The 20239-nt window shown below is 41.7% G+C and overlaps 1 protein-coding gene and 1 long non-coding RNA gene across 5 annotated transcripts; one reads left to right on the top strand and one right to left on the bottom strand.

The window, feature by feature from the left end:
• Nucleotides 1–26: 26 nt before the first annotated feature.
• Nucleotides 27–2693, bottom strand: LOC130563372 (uncharacterized). Its single transcript, XR_008964112.1, has 3 exons — nucleotides 2624–2693; nucleotides 1995–2056; nucleotides 27–208 (listed from the first exon to the last, which is right to left on the bottom strand). It is a non-coding gene; the product is annotated as an uncharacterized LOC130563372 (long non-coding RNA).
• A 730-nt stretch (nucleotides 2694–3423) lies between these two features.
• pls3 (plastin 3 (T isoform)) lies at nucleotides 3424–20075 on the top strand. Of its 4 annotated transcripts, XM_057348828.1 has the most exons (18): nucleotides 3424–3652; nucleotides 4167–4214; nucleotides 5203–5313; nucleotides 7407–7570; nucleotides 9964–10093; nucleotides 10226–10358; nucleotides 10438–10519; nucleotides 11488–11653; nucleotides 12061–12203; nucleotides 13537–13563; nucleotides 15359–15454; nucleotides 16589–16784; nucleotides 17240–17318; nucleotides 17400–17517; nucleotides 17871–18004; nucleotides 18687–18810; nucleotides 18891–19015; nucleotides 19136–20075. In XM_057348828.1, exons 3-18 carry the CDS (start codon nucleotides 5253–5255, stop codon nucleotides 19266–19268), a joined length of 1911 nt encoding a protein of 636 aa, XP_057204811.1. In that variant the 5' UTR covers nucleotides 3424–3652; nucleotides 4167–4214; nucleotides 5203–5252; the 3' UTR covers nucleotides 19269–20075. The 4 variants fall into 4 exon arrangements, with proteins under 4 accessions (XP_057204811.1, XP_057204809.1, XP_057204812.1 ...); XM_057348826.1 differs by lacking the exon at nucleotides 4167–4214; XM_057348827.1 differs by lacking the exon at nucleotides 3424–3652 and having other exon boundaries at nucleotides 4035–4214.
• The last annotated feature ends 164 nt before the right edge of the window (nucleotides 20076–20239 follow it).

Raw genomic sequence — 20239 nt, 5'->3', positions numbered from 1 at the left:
CAGAACGGACCGCAGGAGGACAGAAGAGACCCCAGACACTCAGAGAATGGATAAACACGTTCATCACGAGACACACGCACATTCTTCATCATCATCAGAACACACACACATACACGTGTACCTTCAACAGTAACGGCCATTGAGATGTGTCCAAACTGGCCACCCGAGACTCGGGTTTGATGAGAAAATCACCGCTCTCCTGAATTTCCTGAAAGCAACAATTCAATCACTTCAATGGACAAGATTCACAACTCCAGGAATTTATTGAGTGTCAAAAATACACATCAATTTAGCCACATTTAAACAACACACATTTTGGAAATACTACACAAAATCACAATTTATTGCAGCAATGTTTCAGTTCAAGTGTATAACATCTAATCGCTGCTTCTAATCTCAAAGTAGGGCTGTGCCGATAAACGATATCATATCGAATCACTAGGGATGTAACGATTCACCGTGAGCTGGTTGAAAATCGGTTATAATGAGTGACGATTCAAATAGGTTGAGGCTTGAACTGAATCGCAATACATTTTTTGAACAGCAGGGGCCGCTATTTTCACTGCAAACCTAAACGTGGATGCTGATATTTCTTAAATGCAAAAAATTCCAAGAAAAGCTCAGACAGTATTAGTTTGTTTATATTAGAGACTTTTTCTATTATTAATTTGTTATAACATTGCAGTTTACTTTTGTTATTTGAAATAAAACATTATTTTATTATGCAAAGAAACGTAAAGCATTTAAGAAATAATGCAAGGGAAGTTGTTCATTTCTAATTTGTTTCAACTCATTTTTTAAAAATAAATCGTGAGTAAACCGTGAATAAATCGCATCATGAGATCAGAATCGTGAATCGCATCGTGAGCTGAGTGAATCGTTACATCCCTACGAATCACGATAGAATGCATTTCAAAAACGATAATAAGCTATTGGCATTTTGACTCGATATGGATTCATCTCACAGTCTAACAGAACGCAGAAATAAACGCAACAACAGTCAGTCAGCGTGCAGCTTTTATCATGCGCGTCAAAGTACAAAGTCCATTTCATACTGCACTTGGCAAAGAAAACTCGACATGAGGAGGAAAACATGACTGGAAGCGGAAACAAAGGTGAAACTAACCTCGAGTTGTCATCACGCGGTTTATCAAGTGTCTTATTTTTTTCCGCAATCGCCGGTTAAACTAAAAAAAATTGAGGCGCAATTGCAAGCGAGTTACTTCGAAACTCAAGCACAAACGTTTTTATATCCATCGTTAACATATCTGCTAACATGAGCTGGTGCTTATGAAACAAACCAGCGCTGCCCTGTACAGATCAGAGATGTAATGAAGTGAGTTTGTGTGCACATTAAAATATTGAACCTTGTATGTAAGATGCTTGCATGATTAAAGAAATGTACTACAGTTTATGTGAGATGTCTTTAAGGTTCATTGAATACATTGAATGAATCCCACTACTCGAGCAAGACATTATTGCAGCGTTACGTATGTGCGCAGGTGCTGAGCCAATAGCGTTCGATTGTACGCAGTAACGGAGCCCTTTCATTGGTTGAATGTACTGAATGAACACTCCCTTTACTTAACGAGTCAATGGAGTCAAAATGAGACTGAATGAACTGGTACATGTTGTTCATGGTCTAATATCCTCTGTGTTGCAACAGTGCATTCATTTAATTGAATTTTAACTGGATAAAGGTTAACTTTTGTTAATAAACTGTATTTAAAATAGATTATTTTAAATACAGTTTTTTAATTAAATATATATCGAAATAAATATCGTTATCGATCAATATAGAAAAAAACTATCGAGTTTACTTTTTTGCCATATCGCCCAGCCCTACCTCAACGTCTATGAAGAATTCATCAAACTGTGATCATATATTGAGGGTCTTAAATACTACAATGTAAATGAATGTTCAGAAAACTATGTAACAAATAATATATATACATACACACACAAACACATTGTGACTGAACAAAGACATTCACCCCAACTTCTTCATCTGAAACTTTCTTCGTCTTCTTTCTCTTCTCTTTCTTGGCTGAACCAACTGAGGGAAGACCAAAGAAAAACACGCTTTTATTATCATTTATATGCATGCAGAAACACACACGCACACACATCAGTGCAGTAAACGAGAGTTTAAAACAGATTCGAGCACGTGGCGCGCGGGGGTCAGCACGTGGCCTCTGAAATCTTACATGAAACCCCTGCACATTCAGATCACATCACTTAACGTTATTTGAACATTTTTACGAAATAACACCACTAAATAATGCAACAAACTGATGCAGGACCACGTGAATATCCCACAAAAACCGTAGATCAGGTATCAGGTTTCAACGTCACTGTAACTCAAAGGTACAAACACGCGCTGTTTTTTTTATTTCAAACATTGAAAGTTTACATACTTCCATCAAATATGAAACAAACAATTTTCCGTAATATCTGCTTACACTTATTTTCTTACTTGAGTACGACTGCAAAGACATTTTTTTTTAAAACGCTACCATTGACTTCTAATACGAACATCACTGAAGAATTCAAACACATTAGAGGAAAAAAGACCGCATTTAGTACATTGTGATTACATTTAACACGTCTGAAATGATCTTACTGTCCATGTCCGCCATCTTCACCGCGCGCTCCTGAAGACACCAACACGTGTGACGGAAGGCGCATGCGCATTTTATCACGCGTCGCAGTCTCAAACCTCAAGTATCGCGATACTCCGGAGGAACGTTCTTTACAGAATAAAGGCACAAATGTACAGACAAAATAATATAATATAACACGCACAATTACTGCAGCATTGACATAAAGGGCACACAGCAAAATCTCCTACATCTAATGTCATATTATAATTATAACTATAATAATTCATCATCATCACTTTTATTTCAGATTCGAAACACATTACAAACAAATACATAAAGAACATAAATACACAAAAAACACTCAATTGCAGTATTAATCAAGGTGTAAGCACAATTGCTTTTGCATATTTCATAAGAATTTTTCAGAAGGTCATGATGGACTAAAAATGCACGTGTAACCGATTCACAACAGGGCATTTATAGAATTACACGTGGCTAAAGTCAAAGTAACAATTATACATGCAACCCCATAGAACTGTCGACATGTACACATCGATCTGAATGCATTTTTAGGAAATGTTCTGTGTCACTTATTTTTACCGATTTATGCCGTCCTACCGCGACTATTTTCGGCAAGGGACACGCGACGTCGCAGTCGGACTTGCTGGGAACAGATAGATCGCGTTCGCGTTTTTTATCGCATTTTTCTTGGGCCAACTGAGTTTAAAAGTGAGAAATGTTCTAAAACGTGGATTAGACAAACAACCATGTCAAGTGTGTAAGAAAGAATACTCTCTCTCCCTCTCGCTCTCTCTCGGGCTGTCCTCTGCTCTGCTCTCACAGCCTGGGAGGAAGTGTTATGACTTGCTGCCGTAGTTCTTTGTGAGGCAGACAGGAATGCTGGTGTTTCAGATTATAGTCTTGAAGGGTGTGGAGCGAGCACTGTCTGTACCGCTGCCGTACTGTTCTCAGACCAGCTCACATCTCTCTTCTTCTTCTCTACATCCCACACGTCTCCGGCCGGTCGAACATTCTGCTGTGCTTTTCAGGTGAGATGTTGTTGTGGGGATTGAAAACGTTCAGCAGTGTTTGCAGTTGGTGGAGACGCTGAGAAACAGGCGAGCATTCTCCGGTTGCTTAGATTTGTTGATGACTCATGAGGTCAGATTTCTCCTCCTCGCTCATTTGGGATGTAAACATACTTTAGTCAAATTAGATCTGGTGTATGCTTGGATCGTACAGAAGCTTACTGAAGCATGATCAGCTTATTTAAGATGAGTAGAAACCCAACATCCGTCTCTTGGTAAAACATCTTTCCCATCGCATTGATATCAGCGTTCCTTGTTTTCTTTCAAATCCTGTTTCGCCGGGGTGTGGTAGAGTGGGGCGGCGGGCATGGCTAATGACGTAATAAAGCGCTTTAAGAAAGGCAAGGGAGGGTGACAGACAGCTGCTCCACGGTGTGAATGCATATGTTGACATCCACCGCGGGTGTGTCCTGAATCGTCCTGAAGGGTTGTGGCTTTGAGGAAGAGCAGTCTGATCACATCTGTGTTTCTACAGCACAAACGACTGGACACTGAATCTCTTGCGCTGGACTCCGTTCTCAAGGTCTGTATGTGTTAAGCTGCTTGTACAAACACACATTGGTTTCTATCTTGAGCTAAAGTAAACGACAGATATCAACGGTTGCACGAGTGAAAGGCTGAGAGGCTTTTCCTCAGTTGTTTGTATTGTGTGTGTGTGTGGATTTGTGTTGATGTAACTGTGTGCTCGCTGATGTGTCATCATGTGCAGTTAAAGGAAAGCGGGCCGATCATCTGACCGTGTACTTAGAAATTCTTCATTTGCTTTGCTTTGCTTTGCAGCGGTGTCAACGGCGAAAGATCTCTGACACACATCAACTTGAACTCAGTTGAATGGAATAGTGCAGTTGGTGTTCAGACCTTTACGTGTGTGTGATCTTGTGTCCAGAGTGACGTTTGGTGCTGGATTGACCTGTTCAAAAGACCACAGTTGGTGTTGTTTTGCCATTGAGATAGTTTGAGGAGTTTGGTTCTCCATTTTTAAAATGTTATCATGTTTTTATTGTGTGAGTTAGCTGTATTTTTTGAGTTATTATGGCTTAAATCAAACCAAGCAACTGCAGTTAGATTTTTTTGTTAATTGGAATGCACAATAATAAAAAAATTGAAACCAGCAAACATTTTGGAACCAAACTCTTTGGTTGTTTTCCTCATAAACAACCAACACACTAGCACTCGGTCGTGTTTAACGTGCTGAGCTAGTCTGTATGTCTTGTGTAAGACGTCATGTTTCTGTCACGTCACGCCTGTCCTTTCTTTTTTTGTGTCATTGCATTCAAAAGGATGAGCTGGGACACGCCCTCTCCAACATACGCTTTGCCCAAATATAGTCGAGTGCTTGAATGCTTGATAGGCGTTTGCATGTCATTTGCATTTCTTTTGATCTTACTGTCCGATCCCGAAACTGAGCATCAGCACATGTTTATCCTAATTTGGAAATGCAGGCGGTAATGTTGTGACATGTGTGACATTGTGGTGTCATTAAACCGCGTTGTTTGTTGTTGTGTCTGCAGAAGGACGCGCATTATTTGACTGAGAGAGCTTCAGGTTGTTCGTGGGGGAAATGGCAGCAAAGATATCCAAAGAAGAGCTGGAGGAGTTACGGGAAGCCTTCCAGAAAGTGGGTGAGTGCTCTTCCTGTTGGACCGGTTTGAGGGTCCTGAATCTCAGCGTGTGGAATGCTGCACATGACGCTGGGGGAATATCCACCAAGTTTTCTTGTTGTCATTTACATATCTCATGATTTTGTTGTCTTTGTTTGCATAGATGAAAATGCAGACATCGCTGCATGCAAAATGTGGAAGTTTGCTTCTCTAAAGTGTCATAATGCTCGCGTGTCGTCTCAGGCGATTGATGTCATCGGTCCTTCTCTCAGCATTGTTATACGCCCTTTTCACATGACGTCACGCATCTTCCGTTCTGCCGCGAAGCAGTGTATCATTACTTCCGCTAGCACTCCAGTTCATAAGGTGGCGGTAATGCACCTATAAACCGCCAGTAAAACTCAAGAAGAAGTTACTTCCGCTAGCGCCTCAGAATGGAGTTTACCAAGTGGCTTGCACATCTGCCACAAATACGGCTAGATGATGTACAACGTTGTGACAAGCAGAGTGGGACGAGAGAGATGCTCGTCATCACTAGCGTCACCGGCCTCGCGCAGTTCCCTCACGGCCCTCGTCCCGCTCTGCTTGTCACAAACGTCTTGCAGACAAATTTTCGCAAACGACAAGATCAAAGCTAGAGAAAGGATACAAATTCTTCTTCTTCTTCTTCTTCTTCTTCTTCTTGTTTGTTGCAAGACGGATGTTATGATACACTGCTTTGCAAAAAGGCGGAAGTTAAGTGACGTCATTGTGAAAAGGGCGTATTGCTCATCTGGACTTTTCATTTGACCTCATGAGGGTGTTTTTGACTTCCGTCGTTGCCTGACTCTTGAAATGTCCTCACGGTCTACTCTCGCCAAACCACCACACACTTTTGTATTCCCTGAAGAGATCTTCATGACGGGATTCTTTACTATGGATGAATGAATTGGATTCAGTAATTGTCAATTAGCAAATGCAAATATGTAAATCTGTGCCAAATAGTGTTGAGTTCAGTGGAATGAACACATTTAACCGTACAACCAAAACATGCAATACAGATGACTGTAAACTGAAATAAGAACAACTTCTGTTACGGTTAATAGTGAAGGCTGAATTCATGGAAAGGAATGTCCCAGTTGGATTTGACCACATAATCAAACGATTTTTCCATTACCGTGATGTGAAAAAGCATCGCAGTGCTGATATGCTGAAGATGTTTGACAGTATTCTGTATTATAATGAGAGAATCGTGACTAAGAATCAAGCAGATTACAAAAGGACACAGAAATAGGTTTTTTCGTTTTTCATTAGATCTTGGTGTAGATATGATTGCGATGAAGGAGAGGAGGATGATGATGATGATCTGAATGTTGTGATATATGTGCTGAAGAGTGAGTGCCGTTAGGCTGGATTGTCTGGAGGAGATGTGAGGTTTCCAGTTTGCTTTGGTTTTTCACGCTTCTTGACAGGAATGTGCTTTCGTGTGTGTTCGGTTGATCAGATTTCTCCAGACGTCTGGCCAGAATAGTTTCTCCTGTCACGCTGTTATAAAGCAGCTCACTAACAGTCTGCTTCAGTTTCAGTTAACACACAAAATTCACCCCTTTGTCTTTGTAGTTATTCATTTGAACATTTGAAGTTGTTTAAAGAAGAGCCGTCGAGAGAGAGAGAGAGTTGCGACAACAGAAGTTCAAATTCTTCGAGCCTCACGTGATTCATGGAGCCTTCAGATAGTTCCAGGAAGTTACGTTTCATCTTTTACTTCTTCATTTCTTTCATTTTTTATTCATTAAACGACTTTAAATGTCTTCAAAGTTCATCACAATCGGTCTGTTTCGCTGCAGATCCATGTGTTACTAGTAACTTCCGTTTCATTGGACTCTCTCTCAACGGTTCTGCTTTAAACAAGTACAAATGTGTCATATACTGTAAATAAGAGTAATGACATCATGTGTGAAAGTTCTCACTTCTATAAAGTCTGTGTTGATGGTTTAGGGTCATTATTTGGTTTGAATTGCAGTTCATCACACACACTGATGTGATGTGGAGCTTAAATCAAGTCTAAATGAACGCATGAATGTAGATGTTTGTCTGCTGGGAAGTGAACGCTGAAGTTTGTTGTCTGTCTGTAGATCTGAATGGCAACGGTTTTATCTGCGACTATGAGCTGCACGATCTGTTCAAAGAGGCCAATCTGCCATTGCCGGGATATAAAGTGAGAGAGATCATCCAGAAACTCATGGAGGAGGGAGACAAAGACAAAGACAACAAGATCAGCTTCGATGAGTTTGTCTCTGTAAGTGTCTGATATACTCAACACACACACACACACACACACATTCCTGATATCACATGTACACAACCCATCCAATGGAAGTTTGTTCTCCTTTTGCATCTAAAACAAATCTCCCCAACAATGCCTTTGGTCTAAAGACTTCAAATGACGTAGACACTTATAAGATATGTAGACAAACATTAGTTTTCACCAGGTAGAATGTTCCATTCCAAATATTTGAGGCATCCCAGTAGTCACATACATCTGCTGAAAAATGTCATTTTATGATTCAGAACTGTCCAAACGTGTGTCTGCTGCTTTATAAACATAAACACACATCAAGTGGCCCAAACGTAACTTCTGGTAGACCTCCGTAAAGAATGAATAACAACAGAATCCCTGTAGAGTAGATTATTTGATTACAATGAATATCAACTAAAATATCAATGTAAATGAAATGTAATATCAGTTGTTGTAGTGAACTTCAGGCAGGTGTGATTCATAGCTAGACTAGAAACAGAACAGAAGAACAGTTCATCATTCTAGATCTGTGGATAATCAGTCAATGCTTTGTTACCTCTGTTGACCACATTTGCAATTCAAATGAAATCTTCAGCAGAAAAACATTGACATTATATCACATTATATACTGCTTGTGCTGGAAGATGAGTGAATGAAATGTGTGGAAGAGATTATTACAGTTTACCGTGAAAGATAAAGTTATGCTTTGAGTTGTGAGATGTTCAGTGTTCATAACTGACAGCGTACGACACACAAGCACAATATCACTGAATGATGAAATAAACGTGGACCCGTGTGAGCTTCACATCACTTCATTCTAAACATCAACACAGAAATCAGACACAAGGCTTTCATACAGGGCTTCTTGCTCAGATGATTGTGTTTGTGTGTGCGTGCGTTTGTGTGCGCGTGAGTGCATGTATGTGTGTGTGAGTGAGTGCATGTGTGTGTGTGTGAGTGCGTGCGTGTGTGTGTGCTTGCGTGCGTTTGTGTGTGCATGAGTGCATGCGCGCGTTTGTGTGTGCGTGTGAGTGAGTGTGTGTGCATGCGTGCGTTTGTGTGTGCATGTGTGTGTGTGTGTATGTGTGTGCGCATGTGTGTGCGTGCATGTGTGTGTGTGCGCGCGCGTCAGTGCATGCGTGCGTTTGTGTGTGTGAGTGAGTGCATGTGTGTGTTTGTGTGTGAGTGCGTGCGTGTGTGTGTGTGTGCGTGCATGCGTGCGTTTGTGTGTGCGTAAGTGACGTCATGTGTGTGTGGTGTGAGTGCATGCGTGTGTGTGTGTGTGTGTGTTTGTGTGTGCATGCGTGCGTTTGGTGTGTGCGTGAGTGCATGTGTATGTGTGTGAGTGCATGCGTGTGTTTGTGTGTGTGTGTGTTGTGTGGCGTGTGCGTGCGTGTGTGTGTGTGTGTGTGTGTGTTGTGAGTGAGTGAGTGTGTTTGTGTGAGTGCGTGCATGCGTGCGTTTGTGTGTGCGTGTGAGTGAATGTATTGTGTGTGCGCGCGTGTGTGCGCGTGAGTGCATGCGTGCGTTTGTGTGTGCGTGTGAGGTGCGTGTGAGTGCATGCGTGCGTTTGTGTGTGCGTGAGTGCATGTGTGTGTGTGTGAGCATGAGTGCATGCGTGTGTTTGTGTGTGCGTGAGTGAGTGCATGTGTGTGTGTATGTGTGCGTGTGTGTGTGCGTGAGTGCATGTGTGTGTGTGTGGTGTGGTGGTGTTGCGTGTGTGTGCGTGTGTGTGCGTGTGAGTGCGTGTGAGTGCATGGTGTGTGTGTGTGTGTGTGTGTGTGTGTGTGTGTGTGGTGTGTGTGTGTGTGTGGTGTGTGTGTGTGTGTGTGTGCGTGAGTGCATGTGTATGTGCGTGAGTGCATGTGTGTGTTTGTGTGTGTGTGTGTGTGTGTGTGTGAGTGAGTGTGTGAGTGAGTGAGTGAGTGAGTGCGTTTATGTGAGTGCGTGCGTGTGTGTGAGTGCGTGCATGTGCGTGTGTAGGTGTGTGTGTTCTTCACTCAGTTAAATCAGATGTTTGTGTGATGGACAGTATTCACACTATATACATCACAGTGTGGCGTGTCTTAATGTGTGTTTATCAGATGTTTGTGTAATGTTCTGTCATGTTAACAGCTGGTGTCAGTGTATAATTGTGCTGTGATACGCTCAACAGGTGTGTGATGTCACAGCTGCGTCCAAACACAACCGTCCATTTGTCATTCAGCTCTAAAAATCTCACAGTTGCCTCAAATATGAACAAAGCCAGCCATTGGTTTAAAGAAACCCATATTACAATCAAACATGACGTGAAGTGAACAGTAGTGTGATATTTCTTCTGCAAACAACAAATGCATATCGAGTAAAGAATCTTTAAAAAGATTTGTGGTTTGTGTTTTCGTGAATGTTTTCAGATCTTTCAAGAGTTGAAGAGCAGTGACATCGCCAAAAGTTTCCGGAAAGCCATCAACCGAAAAGAAGGCATCTTAGCTATTGGAGGAACATCTGAGCAGTCCAGCGCCGGCACACAGCACTCCTTCTCAGGTAAACAACATCAGAACAGTCAGCTGACATCAGCTCTCTCTCACAGCACGCTCAGATTCCAGAAAGTCATGATGTCATCATGATCATAGTGTTGTGTATGTTGTGTTGACTGTTGTGTGTGTTTGAATCCAGAGGAGGAGCGCTTTGCTTTCATGAACTGGATCAACACGGCGCTGGAAAGTGACCCGGACTGTAAACATGTGCTGCCCATGGACCCAAACACCAACTCTCTCTTCAAAGCTGTGGGCGACGGCATTGTGCTGTGGTCAGTCTAACGTCTCATGTCTCGTGTGTGTGTGATTGTGGTGTCTTCTGTCATGTAACACATGTGTGTGTCCTGCTAGTAAAATGATCAACCTGTCAGTGCCTGATACTATAGACGAGAGGACCATCAACAAGAGGAAACTCACACCCTTCACCATACAGGTCTGCTTCTCTACATCTACAGTGTGTGTGCCTGTGTGTGCATGCGTATGTGCATACGCACGTATGTGCGTGTGCATGCGCGTGTATGTGAGTGTGTTTGTGCGTGCGCGTGTATGTGTGTGCGTGTATATGTGCGTGCATGCGAGTGTGCGTGTGTACATGCGTGTGTATGTGTGTGCATTAGGGCTGTCGCGATAAACCGACAATAAATAATATCACGTGATTCTTGCACAGCTTGTGAGTGAAGTAGGGTAAAATGCTGCTGCATCCGAAAGCCAGAGGGCGCTCTCGTGCGGAAACTCCACATACGCACTGCAGAAGAAGACCATAACACGGTCTAGAATCTAGGAAATGCCCATGTGCATGTTTTTATCACTGTTACTCAAGCCTCCTCAGGTATTTTTATGATAATAAAGTATATTTATAATGATCGTGTTTGACGGGTGTTGCTTTTTCAAATGCACGTTATAAGCGACTCAAACTCGCACTGCTTTTAGATCGAGCAGCGTTTCCTACTGATCCCAGAGCCGTGCTTCACGGACAAGCTACGCATTAAAAACAATATCGACACATTGCATATAGTAGCCAGCTTGATTTCAATAGGATTTAGTGGTATTGCGATAAATTATCGTGCAGCCCTACATACGCGTATATGTGCATGCGTGTGTGTGCGTGTGTGAAGGGTAAACCCTACGGTATGGGGACAAAATGTCCCCACAAAGATGGCAATATTTTTGAATGGACATTTTTTGGTCCCCGTGAGGAAACAAGCTTATAAATCACACAGAATGAACTTTTGTGAAAATGTAAAAGAGCAGACAGTTGTGTGTGATTGTTAGGGTTAGGGGGAGGGAATATGATACACAGTTTGTGCAGTATAAAAACCATTGCGTCTATGGAATGTCCCCATAAAACATGGAAACCCAACATGCGTGTGTGTGATTGTGACGTTTTTGTGTGTGGTGCAGGAGAATCTGAATCTGGCTCTTAACTCGGCGTCAGCCATTGGTTGTCACGTGGTGAATATCGGCGCTCTGGACCTGCGGGAGGGTAAACCTCATCTGGTGCTCGGTCTCCTCTGGCAGATCATTAAGATCGGTCTGTTTGCTGACATTGAGCTGAGCAGGAATGAGGGTACGGCTCACTGACACAAACACACAATCACGTCTGTTATTAGATCTGTTAACCTCACACACTGATACAAGCTCACAGTCCTGGACTGGAGACTCTCTGTCTGTCTGTAGTTTTTAGGAGTGACAGTAGGTTTGAGCCTGTAACACTTGTGTTCACAGTCACAGCTCTCATTGTGTCTGTATGAATGAGAAACTCAGCTCAAGCCTGTGTTCTAGCTACACATGATGCGTGTAACCATAGTGATGGCTGTAAATATCAATCAAGCTTTCTGAATATTTACAGGTGTGAGTTTCAGAAGGCTGTTGTAATTTAACTGAACTGAGCGTGAACACAAGCTCAAATACAGGACTGACAGCCGTATACTGCTGCTGCGTGACCGTGATCTCTGATATGTGTGTTGTGTTCAGCTCTGGCGGCTCTGTTGAGGGACGGTGAGACTCTGGAGGATCTAATGAAACTCTCTCCAGAGGAACTGCTGCTCCGCTGGGCAAACTACCACCTGGACAACTCCGGCTGGAGTAAAATCAACAACTTCAGCCATGACATCAAGGTCAGAGTCTTTATCTGTCTGTGCGTGCGTGTGTGTTCAGTGTTGCTCTCAATTATACTGCAGTCTTATTCTCATCATGTGCACTGGCCACTCTTCTCTATGTGAAGTGCCCTTTAAAACATCATCTGACAATCTGTCATGTCTAGGCATGGGCCGGTATGAGATTTTGACGGTAAGATAACCTTAAAGCAAAAGTGTCACGGTTTCGCGGTATTGCAATTACAACACTAAAATGTGTCATTTTCAAATGTCTGCGTAAACAAACAACAACTTTTCAACTGGACACAAATACATTTTATTTTTAACCAACATTCATTGAACATACATGTCAGGTAAAAATAAAGCCTTAAAATGATAATACTCTTTTAAAAAAATATTTTTGTCATAGCCCATATATAAGGCCTAAACATCCAACATTGCATTACACGACTTAATTATGTATTTTTGTGTAAACATCTCATACCTTAGAAACAGTATCACAGAAAATTTGAGTGGTTTTGCAACCTTGACTCTTTCAAACCTCGGTATACCTTGAAACCGGTATTCGGCCCATGCCTGGTCATGTCATTCTTACAGTTGTATACAGTTTATGATCACGTCTACAGGCATCCGACCATTACATCACTGAGAACTGTAGGATGGGTAAAAAATGCAACCAAAACTCGAGCTGTCAGTGTCAAATGATTCATCGCATCCAGAATAAAAGTTTGTGTTTACATAATATATGTCTGTGTGCTGTGCATATTCATTTTGTATTTATAAACACATACACATACATGTTTGAGAAAAATATCAAATGTACAAATGAATAAAGGTTTATGTATAGTTAAAATGTTTGGTAAATATAATTAAATAGGTGTAAATATTTCCTTAATATGTTTTATAAATACAAAATGAATATGCACAGCACACAGACATATGTTATGTAAACACAAACTTTTATTCTGGATGCGATTCATCATTTGACAGCCCTAAAAATACCCTCTGTCTGACTTTATTGGTTAAACAATATCATTAATGGTGATTATTTTACATGGTGACATAAAGCTGTTTAAAATGGTTTAAAAACAGCCGGCCGATATATTGTGTCGATCAAAAGAGGACAGGAAAATAATCAGCCATCTGTATGGGTGGAAAGCCTTGGTAGGGGTGCATCTCTCCTCAGTTTATCAGCTGACACTACATGTGTTAACTAATAACAACACTGACATCATAACGACTTATTATAGTGTGACGTGAACAAGAGCGTGATGTCATTGACATCAGAATGTGAGGGTCAGCTGCGTTTTGTCATGTGTAAAGATGATTTTGTGTATCTTTCTCTACGCTGCAGCTAAGAGACTTTTCAAACGCTATCCAGGTATTTCTGAGGTTCATTTCTCCTGGGCATGATGCTGTTTCATGTCATGTCTGAAAGCCACGTTTGTCCTCCGACGTCCATGCATGAGTGTGTGTTTCTCATCTGTGGATGACATCATCGTGACATTCATCTTGTATGTAAATGTGTTGTGATGAAGTCATTTCACTTCAGCTTTTACAGTGCTGGCCTCGTACAGTAAACACTGCAGACACAGACAACATGACTGGAACGGAAGAGAGAAAATCATTCTCCATGTAATAGCAGTAGAGTCCTGGGGCCTCATTTACCAAACCAGCGTACGACCGAAAACTGAGCGTACGCTCGTTTCCACGCAAAACTTGACATTTATCAATATGGACGTGAGCGGCTGCTACCATCAAGTCTCAGTTCGTGTACGCAAGTTTTGAGATGGGGTGAAGCTCTGTGAACGCTTTACCCTTTTGATGACTGAAAAGGAATCATGACAAATAGAAAGATTGCGGGTTTTTCGTTTAGTATAACAAATGTGAGAATAGATTCCGATGCGATTTCTTATTATCATTACTTTTAGCCTAATTATATGATCATTTAAATGTTTGAAATGACAAGGTTAACGGGTGCTTTTGTGTCAAAATAACCTTCATCAGCTTTTAGGCTACTTCTAAGATAATTTACCACAATTAAAAGTAAAACATTTAAAAACCTACAACAATCAATCAAATTACAAATTACAAGTGATAGCTGATTTGTTTGACAAGTATACATTCTAATGAAGACAGAAAACACACATGCTTTAACGTTGTTTTTATTTGTGCGATGTTCACTCGGGGGTGGAAGGGTCACAGCTCGAGGTTGTGTGGCGGATTCCAGGCCGGGTTGTGGGGGCCGAAGACCGCTGGTCCTGCCGCTGACAGATCTGCAAGAGAACAAAGAAATGAAGCGAACATAGCACTGTGTGTGCTTGATTTAAGCAGCCTGAAATGCAAGATTAGCAGAAGTAATGTAAAGCAACAACAATACTTTCAGTGTAAATAGTGAAACACTATAATAAAATAAAATATTTGCGCTCATATTTACAAAATATAAATATCCAATAAAAAATACAAACCTCAGCTGGAGATCGGTTCACTACACCGACGCTGTTGACCATAGCGATCTCTTTCCAAAACTGTTTTTTGCTTCCTTTGATTCCGCTTTCCAAGGTTAACTTTCATTTCTAAATCGGAAAAGTTCCTCGTTTCGGCCGGATTACGTTTCTCCATGTCGCAGAATCTCGGGGCGAGGCGTCTACACCCTGAATTTATAGGGGCGTGATATGTCAATTACGACCGATTCCAGCCGCCGCGTTTATCAAGGTACGATCATTCGTAGGATGAGATTTGTGGCATACGAATGTTCGCTGAATCACACGTGGACCCTGTCGTAAGACCATTTCTGCGCTCGTTTCTACGTTAGATTGATAAATGAGGCCCATGATCTCTAAACATTTTGTCTTCTTTCTGTTATCTACGATTTCTGACACCGTTTTTATGAAACATGTCTGCTGTCTGTATTAACATATAAATCTAAATGGATTTGAATTGAACTGTACAATAATAATAAAGCAGAGATATGATATGGGCTTTGAGGACACCAGCTAAGAACGAACATGATGTTGGTGTGGATGTGATCTGTCTAGAGATCCTTCCTGTCAGAGGATGATGGGAAAGATGCTCGCACACAGACCGGCTGAATGTTTTGTCAAAGCTTTGTACACAAACATTGCAGAGTGAGAGCCGAGAGAAATGATCGTTGATCACGTGTTTGCTTTGTGCAGGACTCGCGGGCTTATTTCCATCTGCTCAATCAAATCTCACCTAAAGGACAGAAGGAAGGTGAAGCTCACATTGACGTCGACATGTCAGGATTCAATGTAAGTTCAGTCTCTGTCTGTCATGCATCATGTGTCGCATCACATCCTCTACAAAACACGTGTTTCGACTACTCCGAGAACTTGACATAAAGATTATATGAAAGTTTGCAGACGTGCTTTAAGACAGCTGCTTCAGGATGTCCTGTGTTACCAAGTTTCCTGACGTGATTTTGTGTCGGCCTGAGATTGATTGATTGATTGATTCTTCATTTACTTGATGAAATGTATGTGCAGTAAAGACTCTCCGATGGTGATTTCCATGATGGTTTGTTTGGGACACATCACAAGAGCCACTGCACATGCCACAATCCACCCCCGATATCCCACAATTCTCTTGCTGTCAGGACCATAAGAATGTCTGAATTGTGTGTGTGTGTGTTCAGTTGTGTCCCAGATCAATATCATCATCAGCAGTTTTCTCTTTACATCTTCGTCATACTGACTTCATTACGTAACATAAACCTATAGAAAGGAATATTTGATGAATTTGCGCTCCGATGGTTTAATATGATGATGTTTTCCCCGTCCAATCAGTGAATGACACTCATGTTAACGCCCTGATACTTTATAAACACGGCACACACTTGTTTCAAAGAATTTGATGTACAGCATAAAGAAATGAAGTATCTAGAAGTGAAGCTGTGCTGGTGGATTCTGGGATTGCTTTATCCACACAGGACACGCACAGCAGACACATCATAATTCAGCGCAATGCCTGACACTCGTCTCATGGCCAACACAATTCACACCTGGGTATTGACGAATAAACCCGTACCGTGGTGTGACATAGCGAGATTTAGAAAACAAACGGTTAATATTACATGGTTTTATATTATGTATATTAAATAGCGTAATCTTCATTGTTTGTTTTTTTCAAAATTTTGGCCATCACACCATAGGACAAATTTGCATATTAGTCTGTCAACTACCCATATCTATTGACTACTAATTAGCATTGCTATCGGTCAAATTGACATTAAATTGTGTTGAAGTTGTGTTTTCTCTTTGTTTGGTCAATGAATCAAACTGAAAACCTGATCAATATCATGATGATTCACGTTCAAACAGAAAGCTGAAGTGTATGTTTGAGATGTCTCTTTATTTTCACGCGTGTCTTGTGTGTGTGTCGTACAGGAGAAAGATGACCTGAAGAGAGCCGAGTGTATGCTTCAGCAGGCTGACAGACTGGGCTGTAGACAGTTTGTCACATCCACTGACGTCGTGTCTGGAAACCCCAAACTCAACTTGGCTTTTGTGGCTAATCTCTTCAATAAGTACCCAGCACTGACCAAACCTGTCAATCAGGACATTAACTGGGGTCTTCTGGAGGGTGAGTACTGACCTCTCGCTCTCTCTCTTTAATGCATTATAAATCACCGCCACACTATTAAAGTGCTCACGCCACACACACACAATGACGTTGACTCCAGACAGTCCAAAAATACCCTCGAGGCCTCATGGAAGGAACACGCGGGACTTTTTTAGGATCTGGTCAATCCTGGCAGCCAGAGCTTGGAAGGGAGGGCCAGACTTGAGTTATTTCCTGAAGTTCAAACACAATCCGCCCTTATGCTCATATAACACTGCGCCATCTTGTGGTCGATCCGATGGCTTCTCTACCATACACAGCCCTTCAGGAGATGAATGTCTGAAGCAATATTTCATCTGTTTAGTGTTGAAGTGCAGTCACCTGAGATGAGAGTAAATGCTTTGGATTACGTACGCTGTTCGTCCTCAGAATAAGGAAAACATGGACTGAATGTTGTTGTTGTTGGATGTGTGTAGGAGAGACCAGAGAGGAGAGAACGTTCAGAAACTGGATGAATTCTCTGGGTGTCAATCCTCATGTCAATCACTTATACGGGTACACACCTCACTGATGATCTCTACGGAATACATGATAATAGTGTGCACGTGCTTCAAGTGTCTCGCTCTTTATTCTCAGAGATCTTCAGGACGCTCTGGTCATCCTGCAGCTTTACGAGAAGATCAAAGTCCCTGTCGACTGGAACAACAAAGTTAACAAACCTCCGTATCCAAAACTAGGAGCCAACATGAAGAAGGTATCGCATCATATTATGATTTTACATCACTGTTCAAATGTTCAAAGCACCCGCAATTATTCACTTTACATTTATCGATGAACTTGTGCAAATGGATACTGCAGTATAGAGATGAGAGAAAAGTTCATCATTCAAATAATGACCGCTGAACAATACAAACGTTTGATTGACATTCAGCAGCACACAGAGTAACATGACAATGAATGTGTTTCACATCTGATATGACAACCTGCATTTCATATGTGACCGTATACAGTCAGTCAGTCAGTCATGTTGTGTGTGTGTGTGTGTGTGTGTGTGTGTGTGTGTGTGTGTGTGTGTGTGTGTGTGTGTGTGTGTGTGTGTGTGTTCAGCTGGAGAACTGTAACTACGCTGTTGAACTGGGAAAGACCAAAGCCAATTTCTCTCTGGTGGGCATCGGTGGACAAGACTTGAATGATGGAAACCCAACTCTTACTCTCGCTCTGGTCTGGCAGATCATGAGAAGGTGCAGCATATAAAATCACAACAGTACTGTCAAAATACCTCGAAGCAAGCTTCCAAAAATACACAGGAAAATAAAACATTTACATTTATTCATTTGGCAGATGCGACTTACAAGTAGGGGAGAGCATTTATCATTTTGTCAACACGCTAAACAGTACCGTTAGTTTACAGGGCCTTCTTACTGGAGGAGAGAATCAACAACATGAAATAACTTCTATTAGTTATTGGCTGGTCAAAAAAATGCAGAACAGGAATGTTTTGAGTTGTTTTTTGACAGTCGGGATGGATGTATCTGGTGTATTTGGAGTTCTTCATATGCTCGGACCCTCTGCACCAGGATCTTTTCATTAAACCTTTGAAAACGTTTCTGTTTATTGAAATCAAATCCTACAAATGATTGGTTAAACCTAAAATAAATAAGAAATAAACTAAAGTCAGTTTAAGGCACTAAAATGATGAACATGAACAAAACCTAAAACAAATGAATATAATATATTATATAGCAACAAAAAAAATAAACAAACAAATAATCAAATGCCGAAGCACACAACAAAATAACCAAAAATGTAACTAAAATGAACATCAAATTGAAAAGATGACTAAAACTGGATTACCTCTGTCAGTCACATTCCGTTTCATAGAGACATGAAACATGGGTTGTGTTTGTTCATCGTGTGATGTAGATACACTCTGAATGTGCTGGAGGATCTCGGAGACGGACAGAAAGCCAACGATGACATCATCGTCAACTGGGTTAACAAGACTTTGTCACAGGCCGGAAAATCCAGCAAAATATCCAGTTTCAAGGTACACGAGATGACATACGGTCGCTAGTAATTGTTTTAGAATTGCGTGTAGTGAGTGAAGTGTTGTGTTGTGGTGTTCAGGATAAAGAGATCAGCTCCAGTCTGCCAGTGGTGGATCTCATTGATGCCATTCAGCCCGGCTGTATTCACTACGATCTGGTGAAGACCGGCGCTCTTTCTGATGCTGACAAACTGGACAACGCAAAGTAAGACAACGACAACAACATGCATATCGAGTATTTCGTCTGTGAATGTGTCAGGAGTGACCGTTGCGGAGAAGAGGTGTACAGTGATGACCTAACACATGTGTTCGCTCCGTGTGGCAGGTATGCCGTGTCCATGGCCAGGAAGATCGGCGCCCGCGTCTACGCCCTGCCCGACGATCTCGTGGAGGTGAAACCCAAGATGGTGATGACCGTGTTCGCGTGTCTGATGGGCAGAGGGATGAAGAGGGCGTAGAACGTCACGCCGCGCGCGTAGACAACCCGACGCCCACGTCCTACCCACAAGCCATTTGCTGGTTGAAAGGCTTTTGGTTCAATAAATCGATGACAACCACAATAAAACGAAATCCATTGCCACCAGATGTTAAAGAATCTGGTTTGGTGGGACTACAGGGATGAGGGAATGGGCTTCAAGATTTGGGAATGGGGAGGGATGGATCTTTTAGAGCAAACATTAGGATTCCCCACAGACAGCAGCTGTGACAGGAACACGCCTTAAATGTCAAATTCTGAGTTGCGAGACGTCTCGAGCCGTTCCTCACTCTGCTTTGTGTACTTTATTTACGTAACTGACATGTCAAACCTGAAAGCTTTCTAACGTTAAGCGTGACCATCATCACATCTGGCCTTACTAGATGCAGTATTGCCTCTATGCAGCACATGATTGTTTATGTTTTCCCTTTGTGTTTTATACATGTTATAAAAATGTGCTGCGTAAACATCGTCCTTTTCAACACATTCCACACTTAAATTGTCATTGTACTATTTGTCTCATGTATATGTATAATGGAAAAGGCTTTTTACGTACGAGACGGATGGAAACAGAGTGAACTATGCATGATATCTCTATATTTTGTTATTTAAAACCGTACACTCATCAGAATGACTGTAAGATGATGCTCAGCGTTCGGGCTGGGGATGAAACTGGAAGTGGCTGCGGCGTCATGTTGCCTATAGACAGACACGACTCGCACCAAATGTCTGTATGTAACCAAAAACATCTTACCAAATAAAACAAAAGAATAAAGCCCTTCATATTTCACCTTCGCTGTCTGTGAGGTTTTTTAACAACGTTTCATTTGCATGGAGAGTGTTTTGAGTATTTTCTTCAATCCAGGGTTGAAAATGGAAGAGAACGCGTAGTCCACGGAGGGAATTTGCTGCTGTAAATGAAAATTCTGTCATCATTTCCTCACCTTCGAGTTG

Source organism: Triplophysa rosa, linkage group LG13 (genome assembly GCF_024868665.1).
Source record: "Triplophysa rosa linkage group LG13, Trosa_1v2, whole genome shotgun sequence".
NCBI classification, from domain to species: Eukaryota; Metazoa; Chordata; class Actinopteri; order Cypriniformes; family Nemacheilidae; genus Triplophysa; species Triplophysa rosa.
Note: the sequence above shows the minus strand (reverse complement) of the source record. Positions and strands in the feature narration are given on the sequence as shown.

Excerpts from the sequence above, each read along its gene's own strand:
- pls3 (XM_057348826.1), top strand. The coding sequence starts at position 5,253 with ATGGCAGCAAAGATATCCAAAGAAGAGCTGGAGGAGTTACGGGAAGCC. Across the intron at positions 10,359-10,437 it reads GGCGACGGCATTGTGCTGTG|TAAAATGATCAACCTGTCAG; the intron begins GTCAGTCTAACG and ends GTGTCCTGCTAG. Across the intron at positions 18,005-18,686 it reads GTCTGGCAGATCATGAGAAG|ATACACTCTGAATGTGCTGG; the intron begins GTGCAGCATATA and ends CGTGTGATGTAG.